At 37.1% G+C, this 22307-nt stretch overlaps 1 protein-coding gene across 4 annotated transcripts in view; it reads left to right on the plus strand.

Annotated features, from left to right (window-relative positions):
- The window catches only part of PARG (poly(ADP-ribose) glycohydrolase), a 119471-nt gene that overhangs the window by 87952 nt on the left and 9212 nt on the right, over positions 1-22307 (plus strand). For all 4 annotated transcript variants that reach the window (XM_057530707.1, XM_057530704.1, XM_057530705.1 and 1 more), the window contains 3 exons: positions 869-947; positions 2373-2481; positions 9772-9877. In XM_057530707.1, the coding sequence (XP_057386690.1) occupies positions 869-947; positions 2373-2481; positions 9772-9877 (294 nt within the window). The remainder of the gene's footprint in view (positions 1-868; positions 948-2372; positions 2482-9771; positions 9878-22307) is intronic.

A 22307-nucleotide genomic window follows, 5' to 3' on the forward strand; every position in this document is an offset into this window, starting at 1 on the left:
AGCACAGGCTCCAGACGCGCAGGCTCAGTAGTTGTGGCTCACGGGCCTAGTTGCTCCGCGGCATGTGGGATCTTCCCAGACCAGGGCTCGAACGCATGTCCCTGCATTAGCAGGCAGATTCTCAATCACTGCGCCACCAGGGAAGCCCCAAATAGAACACTTTTGACACCATCCCTTTTGATATGTTCAGGTCCAATGAATTAGAAATCTATGTTATGTGCCAAGCTTGGTACATCTTCTCATCAGATGAATGTTAATTATGCTTTTTTCCCTCCCTGTCTTCTCAGGCATAATATCCTAGTTTTACAAAGTCCTTTGAAGTACCTTGGCTGTTGATATTCAAATCCTAAGTTTAATTTTATTGACACTTTTCTTAGGGAATGTTTTTATGTAAAATTTATTTTTTCAACAACACAAATAAACCATCTGATCACTGACATTGAAGACAGTGGACTTTTATAAAACACAATCTTTATGTACTCCTTATAAAAGAAAAAAATGAGTATGACAGACATTTTGTTTTCTTTGTTGATTGGGACATTCATTCACTGTATGGTAATTGCGGTGGCATTTGGAGGCATCATTTTTTTCTTTATGGGAAGTAATAACAAGTCATTAAGATCAGGAGGGTTTTTTTATTTGTTTGTTTCCTAACAGAGACCCTTTAGAAGGTGCAGTTCTTAAGAAATTTTTTTCTGGGGGCAGTGGTGGTGGGATGAATTGGGAGATTGGGATTGACATACATACACTAATATGTATAAAATAGATATCTAATAAGAACCTGCTGTAGAAAAAAAATAAAATAAAATTCAAAAAGAAAAAAGAAATTTTTTTCTGAAAAATAATAGTGGCAGATTATTTGTTTCAGGTACTGAACAGTACAGTGAATACACAGGCTATGCCGAAACATACCGTTGGGCCCGGAGCCATGAAGATAGGAGTGAAAGGTGAGTTCATTTCTGACGTTAGCATCTCATGGTCAAAAGCTAAGGAATGTGGGTTTGACCCTGGTGCAGTCTGTCTTCCATCTATTCTTATTTCAGAAATATAATTTTATTCTTAAATTCAATAGTACAGTTTCATTAGTAGTTAAAACAGTATCACCATCTCCATATACCAAAGGGAACAACAGAGAAAAGCCAAATGTCTAAACCAAGAAGAAAGGCACAGCTCAGCTGCTAATTGTAAGCAGCCAGTGGAAGTTAACTTCCAAGGTCAAACTAATTAGAGCTTAAAGCCTTTAAACAGCTTATTTAGTTATCCTTACCTTTTCTGTGAGATTAGGTTAAGTGGGGGAAACCTATGCTGGGACAATTTGCCTAATGCCACAAACAGTTGATAGCAGAACCTATGTTGAATATTGCTGCTGCAGTCTCCTAGTTCTTACTGAAATATATTTTTACACTTTGACATTTTTGCTTCCCCACTAAGTTGGTTTACCAGAGGTAAATTTTTACAGAAAATGTGTGTGGCCTATGTATGTGTGTTTCAATGCAAAAGAGCCATTGTGGCAGAAAGAATCAGCTATTGCCTGTGTAGCCATACAACCTTATCTTTGTAATGTCTAGTCCCTAGTCTCTTTCCCTTTGTTTTGGTTAAAATATGTGGTTGCAACAATTATCTATGTGAATGTTTAATTCCTGATAATTATTTACAGACTAACATGAAGGTTTCTGTGGGTATTCTTCAGTGTGAAAAGTTGACTGCCATATCAGTATATGCATGTTTATAAAGAGATGAAATATTTGGAATTTCACATTTCCAGAATCACCATCTCAGCCAGTTTTTCCTGTCTCCATGAGCAAATTGTTATCGTCTGCTTTGATTTCTTTGCCTTTTTAAAAATAGTTTTGCCCAGTCAGCAACTGAGCACAGTAGGGTAGAATTTTGTACTGAATTATTACACATTTTTTACAGAACTTGACTTATTGGGATTCATTCTTGGACAATAAGTGGTGATGTTACAAACTCATTGACTTAGAGCAGTTCTTTCAGAACAAAGGAGGAATGCGCTGTTGTTGAGATACAAAGCCATGTCTTTAGTATTGGAGGAAAACAAAGAACTAAATTCCTTTCATTTGCCCCCAAAATCTTTTAACCTCGAAGACTCATTGTTAATGATGTGTCTGTTTATAATACGTACTATTTTTTCATTTTACTGTTTAATGCCTGGCAGTCCACATTATGTATGCCTTGGAATTTAAAAATAAAATGGTGTTTTTCTACCCTCCTGATTTGCTGAGATATATACCCACTGGTTTGTTTGTAATGTATTAACCCTGCCAAAGTCTCAGAAACCTGACCCTTGTGAGGGTTTTATTTTGTGAGTACCTTTCCCCATTCCTCATTTCCCCCCATCTGTCCTGCCCCAGGGACGACTGGCAGCGGCGCGGCACTGAAATCGTTGCCATCGATGCCCTTCACTTCAGACGCTACCTCGACCAGTTTGTGCCTGAGAAAATCAGACGCGAGCTTAACAAGGCCAGTAACCTTATTTCTTAGTTCATCTGGCAGCTGTCATCTATTTACTGCCATTTTATTAATGCTGAAATTAATGCTTTCTGGTAATTCTTGCAGTGTCAGTACGTCTGCCCACAGCTCTCCTGATTTAATGGGTCTGTCAGCTTGTACAGGATGTACTTTCCATTTCGTAATTGTTTGATTACTGATGCCAGATAGACTGTTACTTGATATGAAGCCCCACACATGCATTTATCTCATCAAGTACATTTAGTTGCTTTGGAACATTATCATTGTAAAACCATATAGAAATGAATGAACCCTGAAAGTTTTTATCAAACCTGCCCAGTGACATTTTTCTCTACAAGGTGTGCTTATCAGGATTAAAACAGATAAACCATGAAAGTTGAGTCACTATTGTTCTAGTATAGGTAAGATTGACATGTAAATTATTTATTTATTTGGTAATTTGACATATTTATGATGGAATCTGTAGTTTTCTGTGCTACTTAGTTTTGTCTCCTATAGTCATTTTCTTTTTTTTTCATTGTGTTACAGAAATAGAAAAATGAGCCAGACCTATTGTTAGTTTAAAGTTTTACTACTGTTAACCATAGCAAATAAACTGTCATACAATAGTGTTCTAAGTCTATTCTCTAGATAGATAGGGCCTTACCAAAACAGTTGATGTCTTCTTTAGTTCCTCATATTACTCTCACAGCCAAGAAGACTGACCCAGTTCTGAAAACCATTGTTTAACTTCCATGAGTAGGATTTGGTCATGAAATTCATTATTAAGATAATGAGGTTGTGGTTTTGCATGACTACCCATGTGCCAATTCCTACACAGACTTCTGGGAATGACAGCAGACTAGGTGTATCATTGCAGGTGGACTGGGACTGCCCTTGGATTGGCATGTGTGGCGTTCAGTATATCATCTTCACATCTTTTCCCTGGGTCTTACCACAGGAATGGCCTCTCTATGGTGCTCTGCTTATCCCAGCTCAACCGCCTTGCCTCTCATATTGTTAGTAAAATAACCAAATAATCCAGAAAGACTTTAGTACACTTAAAAGTTAGTAGATATTTCAAATATAATTACATTTATTATCATATTCTAATGTACTAAGAATCTAATTTACTGTTAAATATGTTTTTTTAGTATATAATTTATTAGGTTATTTTAATGTTTGAAGTTCTCAAAGGAATCTCATAAAAGTTTGAAGAGTAAATGCACTATTTTCCAAAGTTCAACTTACACACAGATTCCATTTTTCTTTTAAGTAATTCCTCATAAAAGCTATCCAAAAAGACTATTCTTTGATATATCAACAGATATAATTTCTCTTTTACCTGATATTACTGAGGAATATCTTTTATTATATTAGGTACCTTTTAATTGTGAGCTTGCTTTCACTGTTCTAAACTCTTGCCTTAAAGCAGTTGTCTCCAAGCACATGATGTTTTTATTACATAGCATATCAAGTAGAATAAGATTTATATTTAGCTTTTCATCAGATGTGTATGTGAATTTGTCACATGGTCATTAATACTAGAAGACATTTATATAAGCAGTAGGTATGGGTTCCCCCCCAACCCCCGCCGCCTGCCCACAATTCATATGTTGAAACCCTTACCCCAGTAGGTCAGAATGTATAGAGATATGATTAAGTTAAAATGATGCCAGGGAGCGCCCTAATCCAATCTAACTAGTATCCTAATAGAAGAGGAGATTAGGGCATACAAAAAAAAATCAGGGGTGCATGCCCACAGGATAAAGATCCTGTGAGGGCACAGCATGAAGGTGACCATCTGCAAGCCAAGGAGAGAGGTCTCAAATGAAATCAAACATGCTGACACCTTGATCTTGAACTTCTAGTCTCCAAAACTGTGAGAAAATTAATGTCTATTATTTAAGTCACTCAGTCCATGATATTTTGTTATGGCAGAGAAATACATGAAAAGTTTGGAGAGAAGCATATGAAAAGGAAATGTATTTAACCATTATCATACATTAACACACATTTAAAGGCTCCCTTTTTTTTTTAACATTTTGTAAAATTTATTTATTTATTTATTTATGGCTGCGTTGGGTCTTTGTTGCTGCACGCGGGCTGTCTCTAGTTGCAGCAAGCAGGGGCTACTCTTCGTTGCGGTGCGTGGGCTTCTCGTTGACGGTGGCTTCTCTTGTTGCAGAGCATGGGCTATAGGCGCATGGGCTTCAGTAGTTGCGGCACGTGGGCTCAGTAGTTGTGGCTTGCAGGCTCTAGAGCTCAGGCTCAGTAGCTGTGGCGCACGAGCTTAGTTGCTCCGCAGCATGTGGGATCTTCCCAGACCAGGGCTCGAACCCGTGTCCCCTGCATTGGCAGGCAGATTCTTAACTACTGTGCCACTAGGGAAGTCTTAAAGGTTCCCTTTTTTTTCATGATAACATTTATATTCCCACAAATGCTTTCCTGGAGGAGCTAGATCATTCACTTTTAGAAATTATCTATAAATATGATCTTATTAAAAGATAACCCTGGACATAAATAAATCTCTTTTTAAATTGCCCATGGCTAACTGATATTCTCTACATTTACTTGGATAGCACTAACCTTCAGTTTCCCATCCTCAAAGACACCAGAAATTTTAAAGATGTGAAGCCTTGGTATATGTGAATAGGTTAAGTTAGTTGTAAGTATTACCAACACTGAAAAACATTTATTTGTACAATATAGAGTCCTTATGAGACATACTTTATAGAAAAAGACTGAGTCTTTAAATAACCTGGCAATAGAAGTTTTATTTCATTCAAGTCATGTTTTTTTTGTTGTTATCACCACATTTGGAAGGGGATTGTTATTAAATCAGAGCTTGATTAACACAACTGATCAATATTTGCTGCTGCTATTTCTAAGAAGCTCAACATTTGATCATTTATAATCTTCTTGAAGTCTGTGTTACTTTACTTTTCAGGAATATTAGTTCAAAATGTCTCATTTTTAATGAGCTTTCCCTTAAGTTTCTCAATGTATAGAATCAGGATAACCATAGAGAAACCTAATCTAATCTTTGATTTCACACATGAGAAACCTAAGGTCTACATGGTGTTTTCATTTTATATTGCATCTTTTAAAAAATTTTTTATTTGTTTATTTATACTTATTTTTTTAAATTTATCTTTGGCTGCGTTGGGTCTTTGTTGCTGCACACGGGCTCTTCTGTAGTTGCGGCAAGCGGGGGCTACTCTTTGTTGTGGTGCGTGGGCTTCAGTAGTTGTGGCTCGTGGGCTCTAGAGCACAGGCTCAGTAGTTGTGCATGGGCTTAGTTGCTCCGCGGCATGTGGGATCTTCCCGGACCAGGGTTTGAACCCGTGTCCCCCTGCATTAGCAGGCGGATTCTTAACCACTGTGCCACCAGGGAAGTCCCTATATTGCATCTTAAAAAGGCAAAATCAATTTACTAATGTTACAATTATTTTAAAGATAAAAAATCATCTATAATTTTACCTTTCAAATAATTGTTTTCATTTTTGTAGGTCTTTCCAAATGAATACTAATTTTCATATAAATGTGTGCAGAAGTTACCTATAATATTGTATTTATCTATTTAATTTATCCATAAATTGTAAGTATTTTTCATACTTTCTAATGATCTTCATGATAATGTTTTTTTAAATAAATTTGATCTTTTTAAATCTATCTATCTATCTATCTATCTGTTTTTGGCTGCACCACATGGCATGAGGGATCTTAGTACCCTGACCAGGGATTGAACCAGTGCCCCTTGCAGGGGAAGCACAGAGTCTTAACCATTGGACTGACAGGGAAATCCCCATAATAATATGTGTAATGGCCATAAAATTGGTTGGATTGATATACTAGGACTTAGCTACTGTTTTTGAACTAAGAGGTGGTCCCAAGTTTTTTCTCTATTATATATAATGTAGTAAACATCTTTGTACAGTTGTTATTTAATCAAATAAAAGAAATTTACAAAAGAAGAAATTTATAAAATTATTGTTACTGAATCTAAGTATAATTTTAAGACTTAATTAATATTATTTTATTCTCTTGCAAAAGATTCTTAAGGAACTTTTTATGTTATGTTTGTTTTTAAGAAATCACAGTATTCTAAAACATCAGAAAATCATTATCAATACCAACTATGTATTAGTTTAAGTTAGACGAGTATGGTAGATTGATTTCATATAAACAACTCTTTTTTAAAATTATTTATTTATTTTATTTTTGGCTGCCTTGGGTCTTTGTTGCTGTGCACAGGCTTTCTCTAGTTGCAGAGAGCAGGGGCTACTCTTCGTTGCAGTGCGTGGGCTTCTCATTGTGGTGGCTTCTCTTGTTGTGGAGCATGGGCTCTAGGCACACGGGCTTCAGTTGTTGTGGCACTTGGGCCCAGTAGTTGTGGCTCGCGGACTCTAGAGCACAGGCTCAGTAGTTGTTGTGCACAGGCTTAGTTGCTCCACGGCATGTGGGATCTTCCTGGACCGGGGCTCGAACCCGTGTCCCCTGCATTGGCAGGCGGATTCTTAACCACTGCACCACCAGGGAAGTCATGAACAACTCTTTAGGACAAAAATTGTTAAATTATTAATTTAGCAAACAGTATAATGTATTTACATTATATAATGTCCTCCCTCCCTCCGCGCCCCCCATCCCACCCAACTAGGCCATCATAGAGAAATGGTTGGTTCAAACAGAATAAAAGAATTTTGTAACAGTAGCCAAGATATGGAAGCAACCCAAGTGCCCTGCCCGTCAACAGACAAATGGATAATGTATACAATGAAATATTTCTCAGCCATAAAAAAGAATGAAATTCTGCCTTTTACAGCAAAGTGGATGGACCTAGAGAATATTATGCTTGGTGAAATAAGTTAGACAGAGAAAGACAAATACTGTATATCACTTACATGTGGAATCTAAAAAATCATACAAATGAATGTATATGCAAAACAGAAACAGACTCACAGATACAGAAAACAAACTAGTGGTTACCAAAGGGGAGAGAGAAGGCGGGGAGGGGCATGTTAGGGGTATGGGATTAAGAGATACAAACTACTATGTATAAAATAGATAAGCATCAAGGATATATTGTATAGCACAGGGAGTTACAGCCATTATCTTGTAATAACTTTTAATTGAGTATATTCTGTAAAAATACTGAATCACTCTGCTGTACACCTGAAACTAATATAATATTGTAAATCAATTATACTTCAATAAAAAAGAATTTTGTATTTAATCATCACAGTTATTCTTTATACCTAATTACTGTGTAAGTATTTTATATCATTTATCTGATTACTTTTTTTTAAACATCTTTATTGAAGTATAATTGCTTTACAATGGTGTGTTAGTTTCTGCTTTATAACAAAGTGAATCAGTTATACATATACATATGTTTCCATATCTCTTCCCTCTTGCATCTCCCTCCCTCCCACCCTCCCCATCCCACCCCTCTAGGTGGTCACACAGCACCGAGTTGATGTCCCTGTGCTATGCGGCTGCTTCCCACTAGCTATCTATTTTACATTTGGTAGTGTATATATGTCCATGACATTCTCTCTGATTACCTTTTTAAAGTTTTATTTTACTTAATCAAAACACCAAATGCAGGTTAATTTCAGTTTTATAGGTTTTTTTTGGTTATGGTCATTTTTCAAGATAGATTTTTTTTTTAAGTAAAATTGGTTAGATTTTGCTTCTAATAATCTAAATATTTCAAATTCTCTGTTGTTAGGCTTTAGTTTTACTAAGCTATTTTTGCTCATTAAAGAAAAGTTAGCCCAGATATGTAGAGATAGCAGTGTGAAAGAAACTAAAACCATTCTGATGGTATCAAACAGAGATGACACAAACTAGGAGGCTAAGAAATCTTCCTCTTCATCTAGGCATATTTGGAGAATTTGACAGGAAAGCAAGTGGCAAAGTTATGTCTATTCTGACAGAAAGTCTGTTCACCCCCTCGTTGGCATAAAGGCAGAGACTGTATCTTTCAAGAACCTACTCAAAAAAATTGAGCTCTTTGATAGTTTTGACCTGAAAGAGATTTTCAGATGCTCCATGCATCTGATTATACAGGTAATTTGTGAGTTCTAGTGTAAGCTCTGTACCACAGTGTTGAGTAATGGTCTGGTACCAACTTATAATTAATATCTGTCAGGATTTACAGCCTAGGAGGGGGTGGAAGGAATAGCCTTGTTAATCCACCCAGACAGGTATAAAATACATTTTTATACCCTTGTAGCAACTTCAGAGAGCAATTTACAGTATTTCTATGTGTGGGTTTCATAGAAGCATCTTTCTTTATCCTTGGTTTTTCTCTGGGAACATTTGTCACACATCATTCTTTATATTTTATTTACTATTATACATAAGCTATATTTTAGGCTTTGTTTGGTACTTGAGAAAGCCCAGGGGAGATTTGCTTTGCTATTATTTTAAACCTCTTAATATACTCTGATAGTTTCAGAAAAGTAAGAACCCTTTGGAGGCAGAAAGACCAGCTTGTCTGACAGCAAAGAAATAGAAATAAGAGACTCTGGGACCTTAAACTGCAGTCTTCTCATATACAAAATGAGCTGTTCATTTAATTAAAACTTAGCATCCTCAGGATATATTGTACTTTTCTCAGGTTACTGGCAAATTTTAAAATATTCTAGCTTAAAACAGAGCTGTGAAACTAGAGAATCTTGGAGCTGGAACGGATATTAAAGGTTATCTTGTAACCAGGTATAGGAATCCTTTTTATATATAGTTACTTGCTCATTTTATATATAGTTGTTTAAGCATTTCAGTGGCAGGAAGCACATTTAAAAGCTAATCACAGTTATTAATCTAAGTGCCAATAATTCAGAGAGAGTGGTGAGGAAGCATAATAGTAGTAACTCTTTACCTTAATGAAAAAAATGGTAATCAAAAGTTTTCAAATAAAACAGTGTCTTAAATGCCTTTCTGTCCTTTAGTCCCTTGTGGTTTGTGATTGGGATTTCATTAGTTCTTAAAATATTTCTGATATTTTCCTTCATATTTGTTTGAATTGGAAAAAGAAACTGAGACCTGTAATGGTTTAAGGGCTTTGATTTGCCCAGCATCAAAGCAAATAAATAATAGAACTGATCATTTCTTACTCTCTTCCTTGTGTAATCCCAGGATTTTCTCTTTTTCCCCTCTACTTTGGCCCCTAGGAAAAAAAGAGGAGAGAGAGATAACATAAGCTTTATAATGGATACTGATCCTAGTACATCAGTCAGAAATACTGTTAGTGTCTAGTCATTCACGTGCTTTGATATTTCTTTCATCCTGCAGGCTTACTGTGGATTTCTTCGTCCTGGAGTTTCTTCAGAGAATCTTTCTGCAGTGGCCACAGGAAACTGGGGCTGTGGTGCCTTTGGTGGCGATGCTAGATTAAAAGGTGAGTGAATCAGTTGTTATAAGAAGGATAATAGTATTTTGACTAAGGAGAAGAGTTAGTCCTTCAAACCGTATTTCTAACCACAAAGATCTAAAAGAAGAGAAAAAGAATATTTGACACCATCCTTTTTTTTCTTATTGTATATGAAGGAATCCGTATTTTTATTTACTATTTACCTGCAGAGGTCACTTATCTCTTTGATCTATAAGACACAGTATTTAGTTGAATAAAGAGAGGGAAGAGGCAAAAATTACTATGAAGTTTCAAACCAAAGCACCCTTTCAAGCACGTTCCTTTACAGAAGTGATTTTTTATGGACAGAGCTATTTGATGACTGACTCGTTCATTCACCAAACTTACGGCATTCTGCCACTCTCTAGGCACTGTGGTAGGCTCTGAGAATACAAAGGTGAATAAGATGTAGTCCCTGCTTTGGAATTCACAGTCTAGCATATGAGAGAGAGGCATAGACAAATGCAGCACATAGTAATGAGTGCTTTAATAGAGGTACACAATGTGTGGGGAGACATAGCTTGGGAGAGTTGCATGAATGGCACAGATAAGGACGCATTTGGGTACTCAAGAAGGATAAACATTTCTTGCCCTTTATTGTTTATAGTAGAAAAATCACAAACCTATCAACAAAGCTATTGGTCATTTACCATATTATGACGTTTGCTTTCCTCTCAGGAGTGTCAGTTATAGAGAATAGTATTATATTATTACTTAGGATGGTTACTATTCTTTGTCAACCCAGCTGGTGACATGAGCTGGGTGTGCTACAGTACAGTCTTGACACTAACTCCCTGGAGTTAGTACAGACCCTCAGGTTAAGGGCACCCATCCTCCACAAGACTGCCCCTACTGCAGACTCTAGCTGCAAGTCTGAGGGGGTGGGGTGTCCCCCCCGCCCACCGGCACCTCTTATCAGCTGGCTACCAGTCTTGGGAGTTTTCCACAACCAACCCCTCTAAGGTTTGATAATTCATTAGAATGACTCACCGAACCCAGGAAGGTGCTATTATAATTTTATTACAAAGGATACTCATAGGGTTTATGTATTTCAGCCTGTTGAGTTGTTGTCACATGGAGTTATGTTTTATGTGTTTACACTTTTGTGGCATGCTTAGAAAAATCTTCTCTATCCCTTTATTCTAAAGGCTTTCACCCATATTTTCTTCATATTCAAAAACAAAAACCGCATGTTGTCAGTTTTGGTGTTTTGAATGTCTATAGAAGAAGGAATTTCTGGGTTTTATTTTATGAAATTCTTTATCATCCTGAATTTGTTTGAGGAAACCTGTTTTTCACTCTGGGCTTATTGATCTTATGACAGACACTTTTTTCTGTTTTTCTCTTAAGTAAAATAAATGAGTAGATTCATATCATCAATCCAGAAACCAGGTCTGCCATAAGCCTTGGTCATTTGTGATGGACAATTTGGGAAGCTTTATAAATGTGTTCATTTTGTTTCTTTTCTTCATGGCATAAAAGCCTTTCTCTCAGACTGCGGCTTTGCTTGCTCTGGTGACTATTAAGGGTAGTATTCCAAGATTCTCATTGTGTAATTTTCTCAATTATCGAGATTATTTTTCTGTTGTGAGCATATATTGTTTTTTTGTTTTTTTCCAGCTTTACTGAAATATAATTACATACAGAACTATATAATTTTAAGGTGTACAACATAATGATTTGACTTACATACGTCATGAAATGAATATCAAGTAGGTTTAGTGAACATCTATCATCTCATATAGATACAACATTAAAGAAGTAGAAAAAAACTGTTTTCCTTGTGATGAGAATTCTCAGGCTTTACTCCCTTAGCAACTTTCATTTATAATGTACAGCAGTGTTAATTATCTTTATCATGTTGTGCATTACATTCCTAGTACTTATTTATCTTATAACTGGAGGTTTGTACCTTTTGACTACCTTCATCTAATTCCCTTTCCCCCAACCTCCTGCCTCTGGTAGCCAGAAATCTGATCATATTTTCCTATGAGTTTGTTTGTTTTTGAAGTATAATTGACCTACTTACACTGCATTAGCTCCTGGTATACAACATAGTGATTCTATATTTCTATATATTTCAAAATGATCTCCATGATAAGTCTAGTTGTCTTCTGTCACCATGCAAAGATCTTATGTAATTACTGACTGTATTCCCTACACTGTACATTTCATACCCATGACTCATTTATTTTGCAACTGGAAGTTTATACCTCTTCCCCCTCACCTATTTCTCTCCTCCTCCCTACCCCCTCCTTTCTGGCCGCCACCTGTTTGTTCTCTGTATCTGTTACTCTGTTTCTGTTTGGTTATGTTTGTTCATTTATTTTGTTTTGTTTTTAGATTGCACCCATAAGTGAAATCATACAGTATTTGTCTTTCTATTCCACTTAGCATAATACCCTCTAGGTCCACCCGTGTTGTTGCAAATGGCAAGATTTCATTCTTTTTTATGGCCAAGTAGTATTTCATTATATATATACACCACATCTTTATCCATTTATCTATTGATGGGCACTTAGATTGCTTCCATATCTTGCTATTGTAAATAATGCTGCAATGAACATAGGGGTACATATATCTTTCCTAATTAGTGTTTTCATTTTCTTCAGATAAATACCCAGAAGTGGAATTGCTGGATTGTATGGTAGTTTTAGTTTCAAGTTTTTGAGGAACCTTCATACTATATTCCATATATATTCTCATCAGCAGTACACGAGGGTTCCCTTTTCTCCACATCCTCACCAGCACTTATTTGTTGTCTTTTGATAATAGCCATTCTGAAAGGTGTGAGGTGCAATTTCATTGTGGTTTTGACTTGCATTTCCCTGATGATTAGTGATGTTGAGCATATTTTCATGTGCCTCTTGGCCATCTGTATGTCTTCTTTGGAAAAATGTCTGTCTCGGTCCTCTGGCTAGTTTTTAATCTGGTTGTTTGTTTTTCTGGCGTTGAGATGTATGAGTTCTTTGTATATTTTGGATATTAACCCCTTTCTGGATATATCATTTGCAAATATCTTGTCCCATTCAGTAGGTGGCCCTTTTCGTTTTGTTAGTTTCCTTCACTGTGCAAAAGCTTTTTTGTTTGCTGTAGTCCCATTTGTTGATTTTTGCCTCTGTTTTCATTGTCTCAGGAGACATATCCAAAAAATATTGCTAAGACTTATGTCAAAGAGCATACTGCCTATGTTTTCTTCTAGAAGTTTCGTGGTTTTAGGTGTTACTTTTAATCCATTTTGAATTTATTTTTGTATATGGTATGTGAAAGTGGTCCAGTTTAATTCTTTTGCATGTAGCTGTCCAGTTTTCCCAACATCATTTATTGAAGAGGCTGTCTTTTCCCCATTGTGTATTCTTGCCTCCTTTGTTATAGATTAATTGCCCATATAAATATGGGTTCATTTCTGGGCTCTCTATTCAGTTCCACTGATCTGTGTGTGTGTGTTTTTGTTCCAGTACCATGCTGTATTGACTACTGTAGCTTTGTAGTAGATTTGAAATCAGGGAGTGTGATTTGTCCAGCTTTGTTATTCTTTGTCAAAAATTGCTTTGGCTATTCAGGGTCTTCTGTGTTTCCATACAAATTTTAGAATTATTTTATTTCTGTGAAAAATGCCATTGATATTTTGATAGAGATTGCATCAAATCTGTTACTGTTTTTGTAATTTTTAAAAATCTTATTAAAAATGTTCTCAACAACATGGATGACCTTGAAAGAATGATGCTAAGTGAGACAGACAGATACCATATGATCTCACTTATATGTGGAACCTTAAAAAAAAAAAAAAGAGCTCATAGATACACAGAACAGATCAGTGGTTACCAGAGGTATAGGATGAAGAGTGTGCAAAATGGGTGAAAGAGGTCAAAAGGTACAGACTTCCAGTTATAAAATGAATAAATTGTGGGGATGTAATGTACAGCATGGTGACTATAGTTAATAATACTGTATTGTATATTTGAAAGTTGCTAAGAGAGTAAATCTTGCAAGTTCTCATCACAAAAAAATATGTAGCTATGTGTGGTGGTGGATGTTAACTAGATTTATTGTGGTGATCATTTTGCAATATATACAAATATCTAATCATTATGTTGTACACCTGAAATGAATATAATGCTATATGTCAATTATATTCTGATTGTATAAAAAAAAAGAGTCAGCCGTCGGAACTGTATAAACCCCTCTTTTATAAGCCCACTTTCTCATTAGCCACATAGCAGACATAAGCAAGGGAGCATTTAAATCCTAGATTAATTTCCAAGAGAAGAGAGCATTAAGAAAGAGATGTTCGCTGATGAACCAACATTAGGGAGGCAGAGCGGGTGCACAGAGAAGAATCAGAAGCTATGGTCCAGTTCAAAGTATTGATAGATTAAATAAAGTTGGTAAACAAAAACCCTTTTTTTTTTTTTTCCAAACATCTTTATTGAAGTATAATTGCCTTACAATAGTGTGTTAGCATCTGCTTTATAACAAAGTGAATCTGTTATACATATACAATATGTTCCCATTTCTCTTCCCTCTTGCATCTCCCTCCCTCCCACCCTCCCCATCCCACCCCTCTAGGTGGTCACAAAGCACCGAGCTGATCTCCCTGTGCTATGCGGCTGCTTCCCACTAGCTATCTATTTTACATTTGGTAGTGTATATATGTCCATGACACTCTCTTACCCTGTCACATCTCACCCCACCCCCTCCCCCTATCCTCAAGTCCATTCTCTAGTAGGTCTGTGTCTTTATTCCCGTCTTGCCACTAGGTTCTTCATGGCCTTTTTTTTTTTTTCCCTTAGATTCCATATATATGTGTTAGCATACTGTATTTGTTTTTCTCTTTCTGACTTACTTCACTCTGTATGACAGACTCTAACTCCATCCACCTCATTACAAATACCTCCATTTCATTTCTTTTTATGGCTGAGTAATATTCCATTGTATGTATGTGCCACATCTTCTTTATCCATTCATCTGTCGATGGACATTTAGGTTGCTTCCATGTCCTGGCTATTGTAAATAGAGCTGCAATGAACATTTTGGTACATGACTCTTTTTGACCTATGGTTTTCTCAGGGTATATGCCCAGTAGTGGGATTGCTGGGTCGTATGGTAGTTCTATTTGTAGTTTTTTAAGGAACCTCCATACTGTTCTCCATAGTGGCTGTATCAATTTACATTCCCACCAACAGTGCAAGAGTGTTCCCTTTCCTCCACACCCTCTCCAGCATTTATTGTTTCTAGATTTTTTGATGATGGCCATTCTGACCGGTGTGAGATGATATCTCATTGTAGTTTTGATTTGCATTTCTCTAATGATTAATGATGTTGAGCATTCTTTCATGTGTCTGTAGGCCATCTGTATATCTTCTTTGGAGAAATGTCTATTTAGATCTTCTGCCCATTTTTGGATTGGGTTGTTCGTTTTTTTGTTATTGAGCTGCATGAGCTGCTTGTAAATCTTGGAGATTAATCCTTTGTCAGTTGCTTCATTTGCAAATATTTTCTCCCATTCTGAGGGTTGTCTTTTGGTCTTGTTTATGGTTTCCTTTGCTGTGCAAAAGCTTTTCAGTTTCATTAGGTCCCATTTGTTTATTTGTGTTCTTATTTCCATTTCTCTGGGAGCTGGGTCAAAAAGAATCTTGCTGCGATGTATGTCATAGAGTGTTCTGCCTATGTTTTCCTCTAAGAGTTTGATAGTGTCTGCCCTTACACTTAGGTCTTTAATCCATTTTGAGTTTATTTTTGTGCATGGTGTCAGGGAGTGTTCTAATTTCATACTTTTACATGTTCCTGTCCAATTTTCCCAGCACCACTTATTGAAGAGGCTGTCTTTTCTCCACTGTATATGCTTGCCTCCTTTATCAAAGATAAGTTGACCATATGTGTGTGGGTTTATCTCTGGGCTTTCTATCCTGTTCCATTGATCTATATTTCTGTTTTTGTGCCAATACCAAACTGTCTTGATTACTGAAGCTTTGTAATATAGTCTGAAGTCAGGGAGCCTGATTCCCCCAGCTCCATTTTTCGTTCTCAAGATTGCTTTGGCTATTCGGGGTCTTTTGTGTTTCCATACAAATTGTGAAATTTTTTGTTCTAGTTCTGTGAAAAATGCCAGTGGTAGTTTGATAGGGATTGCATTGAATCTGTAGATTGCTTTGGGTAGTAGAGACATTTTCACAATGTTGATTCTTCCAATCCAGGAACATGGTATATCTCTCCATCTATTTGGATCATCTTTAATTTCTTTCATCAGTGTCTTATAATTTTCTGCATACAGGTCTTTTGTCTCCTTAGGTAGGTTTATTCCTAGATATTTTATTCTTTTTGTTGCAATGGTAAATGGGAGTGTTTTCTTAATTTCACTTTCAGATTTTTCGTCATTAGTGTATAGAAATGCAAGAGATTTCTGTGCATTAATTTTGTATCCTGCTACTTTACCAAATTCATTGATTAGCTCTAGGAGTTTTCTGGTAGCATCTTTAGGATTCTCTATGTATAGTATCATGTCATCTGCAAATAGTGACAGCTTTACTTCTTCTTTTCCGATTTGGATTCCTTTTATTTCTTTGTCTTCCCTGATTGCTGTGGCTAGGACTTCCAGAACTATGTTGAATAATAGTGGTGAGAGTGGGCAACCTTGTCTTGTTCCTGATCTTAGTGGAAATGGTTTCAGTTTTTCACCATTGAGGACAATGTTGGCTGTGGGTTTGTCATATATGGCCTTTATTATGTTGAGGAAAGTTCCCTCTATGCCTACTTTCTGCAGGGCTTTTATCATAAATGGGTGTTGAATTTTGTCGAAAGCTTTCTCTGCATCTATTGAGATGATCATATGGTTTTTCTCCTTCAATTTGTTAATATGGTGTATCACATTGATTGATTTGCGTATATTGAAGAATCCTTGCATTCCTGGGATAAACCCCACTTGATCATGGTGTATGATCCTTTTAATGTGCTGTTGGATTCTGTTTGCTAGTATTTTGTTGAGGATTTTTGCATCTATGTTCATCAGTGATATTGGCCTGTAGTTTTCTTTCTTTGTGACATCTTTGTCTGGTTTTGGTATCAGGGTGATGGTGGCCTCGTAGAATGAGTTTGGGAGTGTTCCTCCCTCTGCAATATTTTGGAAGAGTTTGAGAAGGATAGGTGTTAGCTCTTCTCTAAATGTTTGATAGAATTCGCCTGTGAAGCCATCTGGTCCTGGGCTTTTGTTTGTTGGAAGGTTTTTAATCACAGTTTCAATTTCAGTGCTTGTGATTGGTCTGTTCATATTTTCTATTTCTTCCTGGTTCAGTCTCGGCAGTTTGTGCATTTCTAAGAATCTGTCCATTTCTTCCAGGTTGTCCATTTTATTGGCATATAGTTGCTTGTAGTAATCTCTCATGATCTTTTGTATTTCTGCAGTGTCAGTGGTTACTTCTCCTTTTTCATTTCTAATTCTATTGATCTGAGTCTTCTCCCTTTTTCTCTTGATGAGTCTGGCTATCAATTTTGTTTATCTTCTCAAAGAACCAGCTTTTAGTTTCATTGATTTTTGCTATTGTTTCCTTCATTTCTTTTTCATTGATTTCTGACCTGATCTTTATAATTTCTTTCCTTCTGCTGGCTTTGGGGTTTTTTTGTTCTTCTTTCTCTAATTGCTTTAGGTGCAAGGTTAGGTTGTTTATTCGAGATGTTGCCTGTTTCTTGAGGTAGGCTTGTATTGCTATAAACTTCCCTCTTAGCACTGCTTTTGCTGTGTCCCATAGGTTTTGGGTCGTCGTGTCTCCATTGTCATTTGTTTCTAGGTATTTTTTGATTTCCCCTTTGATTTCTTCAGTAATCACTTCGTTATTAAGTAATGTATTGTGTAGCCTCCATGTGTTTGTATTTTTTACAGATCTTTTCCTGTAATTGATATCTAGTCTCATAGCGTTGTGGTCGGAAAAGATACTTGATAGGATTTCAATTTTCTTAAATTTACCAAGGCTTGATTTGTGACCCAAGATATGATCTATCCTGGAGAATGTTCCATGAGCACTTGAGAAAAATGTGTATTCTGTTGTTTTTGGGTGGAATGTCCTATAAATATCAATTAAGTCCATATTGTTTAATGTATCATTTAAAGCTTGTGTTTCCTTATTTATTTTCATTTTGGATGATCTGTCCATTGGTGAAAGTGGGGTGTTAAAGTCCCCTACTATGATTGTGTTGCTGTCAATTTCCCCTTTCATGGCTGTTAGTATTTGCCTTATGTATTGAGGTGCTCCTATGTTGGGTGCATAAATATTTACAATTGTTATACCTTCCTCTTGGATCGATCCCTTGATCATTATATAGTGTCCTTCTTTGTCTCTTGTAATAGTCTTTATTTTAAAGTCTATTTTGTCTGATATGAGAATTGCTACTCCAGCTTTCTTTTGATTTCCATTTGCATGGAATATCTTTTTCCATCCCCTCACTTTCAGTCTGTATGTGTCCCTAGGTCTGAAGTGGGTCTCTTGTAGACAGCATATGTATGGGTCTTGTTTTTGTATCCATTCAGCCAGCCTGTGTCTTTTGGTGGGAGCATTTAATCCATTTACATTCAAGGTAATTATCGATATGTATGTTCCTATTCCCATTTTCTTAAATGTATTGGGTTTGTTATTGTAGGTGTTTTCCTTCTCTTGTGTTTCTTGCCTAGAGAATTTCCTTTAGCATTTGTTGTAAAGCTGGTTTGGTGGTGCTGAACTCTCTCAGCTTTTGCTTGTCTGTAAAGGTTTTAATTTCTCCCTCGAATCTGAATGAGATCCTTGCTGGGTAGAGTAATCTTGGTTGTAGGTTTTTCTCCTTCATGACTTTAAGTATATCCTGCCACTCCCTTCTGGCTTGCAGAGTTTCTGCTGAGAGATCAGATGTTAACCTTATGGGGATTCCCTTGCGTGTTATTTGTTTTTTTTCCCTTGCTGCCTTTAATATGTTTTCCTTATATTTAATTTTTGACAGTTTGATTAATATGTGTCTTGGCGTGTTCCTCCTTGGGTTTATCCTGTATGGGACTCTCTGTGCTTCCAGGACTTGATTAACTATTTCCTTTCCCATATTAGGGAAGTTTTCAACTATAATCTCTTCAAAAATTTTCTCAGTCCCTTTCTTTTTCTCTTCTTCTTCTGGTACCCCTATAATTCGAATGTTGGCACGTTTAATGTTGTCCCAGAGGTCCCTGAGACTGTCCTCAGTTCTTTTCATTCTTTTTTCTTTATCCTGCTCTGTAGTAGTTATTTCCACCATTTTATCTTCCAGGTCACTTATCCTTTCTTCTGCCTCAGTTATTCTACTATTGATCCCATCTAGAGTATTTTTAATTTCATTTATTGTGTTTTTCATCATTGCTTGGTTCCTCTTTAGTTCTTCTACATCCTTGTTAAATGTTTCTTGCATTTTGTCTATTCTGTTTCCAAGATTTTGGATCATCCTTACTATCATTATTCTGAATTCTTTTTCAGGTAGACTACCTATTTCCTCTTCATTTGTTAAGTCCAGTGTGTTTTGAGCCTGCTCCTTCATCTGCTGTGTGTTTTTCTGTCGTCTCATTTTGCCTATCTTACTGTGTTTGGGGTCTCCTTTTCACAGGCTGCAGGTTCGTAGTTCCTGTTGTTTTTGGTATCTGTCCCCAGCGGCTAAGGTTGGTTCAGTGGGTTGTGTAGGCTTCCTGGTGGAGGGAACTAGTGCCTGAGTTCTGGTGGATGAGGCTAGATCTTGTCTTTCTGGTGGGCACGTCCACGTCTGGTGGTGTATTTTGTGGTGTCTGTGGCCTTATTATGATTTTAGGCAGCCTCTCTGCCAATGGATGGGGTTGTGTTCCTGTCTAGCTAGTTGTTTGGCATAGGATGTCCAGCACTGTAGCTTGCTGGTCGTCGAGTGAAGCTGGGTCTTGATGTTGAGATGGAGATCTCTGGGAGATTTTTGCCGTTTGGTATTACGTGGAGCTGGGAGGTCTCTTGTGGACCAGTGTTCTGAAGTTGGCTCTCCCACCTCAGAGGCACGGCCCTGATGCCTGGCTGGAGCACCAAGAGCCTTTCGTCCACACGGCTCAGAGTAAAAGGGAGAAAAAATAGAAAGAAAGAAAGAAAGAGGCTATAATATAGTGAAGTAAAATAAAGCTATTGTAAAGCAAAGCTATACAGACAAAATCTCACCCAGAAGCATATACATATACACTCACAAAAAAAAGGAAAAGGGGAAAAATTAATATCTCCTGCTCCCAAAGTCCACCTCCTGAATTTGGGCTGATTCGTTGTCTATTCAGGTATTCAGTAGATGCAGGTACATCACGTTGTTTGTGGAGTTTTAATCCGCTGCTTCTGAGGCTGCTGGGAGAGATTTCCCCTTCTCTTCCCTGTTCGCACAGCTCCTGGGGTTCAGCTTTGGATTTGGACCCGCCTCTGCGTGTAGGTCGCCTGAGGGCGTCTGTTCCCCGCCCAGACAGGACGGGGTTAAAGGAGCAGCTGCTTCGGGGGCTCTGGCTCACCCAGGCCGCGGGGAGGGAGCGGTACGGAGGCAGAGCGGGTGCACAGAGAAGAATCAGAAGCTATGGTCCAGTTCAAAGTATTGATAGATTAAATAAAGTTGGTAAACAAAAACCTTTTTTTTTTTTTTTTTTTTAACAAAAACCCTTTGAGAGCAGATAAAGACAGGGCCAATATTAACTTCTCTGAACTGGCCATCTTTATCTGTCCCTAGGTCTTAGTAATGTTTCATGAAGACTCATCTGAACCATCAGATGCTATCCCTACCCTATAAGAAAGAAGGGAGGAAGGATAGTTAAAACAAGCAAACAAAAAACTTCATGGAGGGAGAACATGGGCATGTATGAACCCTTAAACTTACATCTCTTTTATTAGAAATAAGGCTAAATATTTTTTTAACATGCTTGTTGCCTAACTGTGCATGAGTTTTTCAATTTGTAACAATTTAATTTTGAACGGCTTTCATTGTATTATGCTAACAACTAGTAAGAGAATATTTTTCATATATTCATTCATTCAACAGACATTGATTAACAGCTTTCTGCCCCAGGCAGCCAATGGCCCTATGAGCCAGAGGGTAGGAAAGAAGGGACATAGGGAAGAGGGGCTTGATGCCTGTCCTTCAGCAGCAGCCAGTTACCTCCTGCAGGCTTGTGGAACCAAAGGGACTCTCTCTGTCCTCCTGCCTGGCCCCTCATCTTTCTGAGGACCCTCTGGAGGCCCGTGGAAAAGAGCTCTTGAGTGAATGTGAATTCTCCTTTCTGGGGCTCATAGCTATTCCAAAGTGACACTACCCCCACCTCCAGTTCACACTTGGCTTTCAGAATTTTACTCTCACCCATTTCTATGGTAGCTACCTCTTTCTCCTGTGTTCTTTCAAGATAATAGTTCATGTGTTTTGTCTCTTCTTGGTAGAGCTTGTTGTACTTTGGTTGCCCTGAAAACTCAGCTCTCTGGTAGACTCAGGAAGTGTTATAATTCTGTAGATTACTTGGCCTTTTCTCATTGTTAGAGTAGAAGCATTGTTTTTTGCTTTTTCTGTTTGTTTTTTGCAGCATTATTTATCCCATCTCAGTAGAGACTGTTGAGTGGGCTCCTTCTCCCTAAGTGTACCACCAGGCACCCATGAGATTTTTAGGAGATAACTTGAAACCATTTCTAAATGGTTTTTAAAGCAAATTATGTTTGTTTCATCTCTTATTTCTAATTTTATTGCATTGTAATCAGAGTATAGATAACATTATCTCTACTTTTTAGAGTTTTTTGAGCTTTTACTTGTGGCCTAACATAATTAATTGTTGTATATATTATGTTGGCACTTGAAAAGGTGTCTCTGAAGGGTATAGAATTTATACTTTGTCTGTTAGATTCTATACCTATTAGATCAGACCCTGTATTTTTCTAGTTTTGTCTGCCTGCTTTCCGAAGGAATCAAGTGGTGCTCTAAAGTTCTTTGTATTGTGTTTTTGTCAGTTTCTCATTGCACATCCTCAGTGTTTATTTTTTGTACCTCTCCATACTGTGTTATCTGACTTGTGAAAGATTATGCCATTGCTAGTTTACCATAATTTGAAGTTATCTTGATGCAGTCTTGTGCATTTTCTTTTCTATCCCCATTCCCTACCTTCACTACCTAAAAGTGACTTGCAAATAAAATAAGCTTAATGAATTTCTATTTGACAAATAGAAATTTCAGCTCCACCGCTTTCTGGCTCTGTGACCTTAGACGGGTTAATTAATCTTTTGGTGCCTTTATTTCCTGATTTTCAAAATGGAAATAATACTAACATTTATTCAGTTTTTGTAAGGATTAAGTGAGTTAATCCTTGTGAATCTTGAGTTTGTCCTTTAAAAAAAGCTGCTAGAACGTTCAGCATGCTACAGTATAGAGCTCAGTGTTAGCAGTTGTTACTAATGTTACATGCTAATGG

The sequence above is a fragment of the Balaenoptera acutorostrata genome, chromosome 16, assembly GCF_949987535.1.
Source record: "Balaenoptera acutorostrata chromosome 16, mBalAcu1.1, whole genome shotgun sequence".
Taxonomy (NCBI): Eukaryota; Metazoa; Chordata; class Mammalia; order Artiodactyla; family Balaenopteridae; genus Balaenoptera; species Balaenoptera acutorostrata.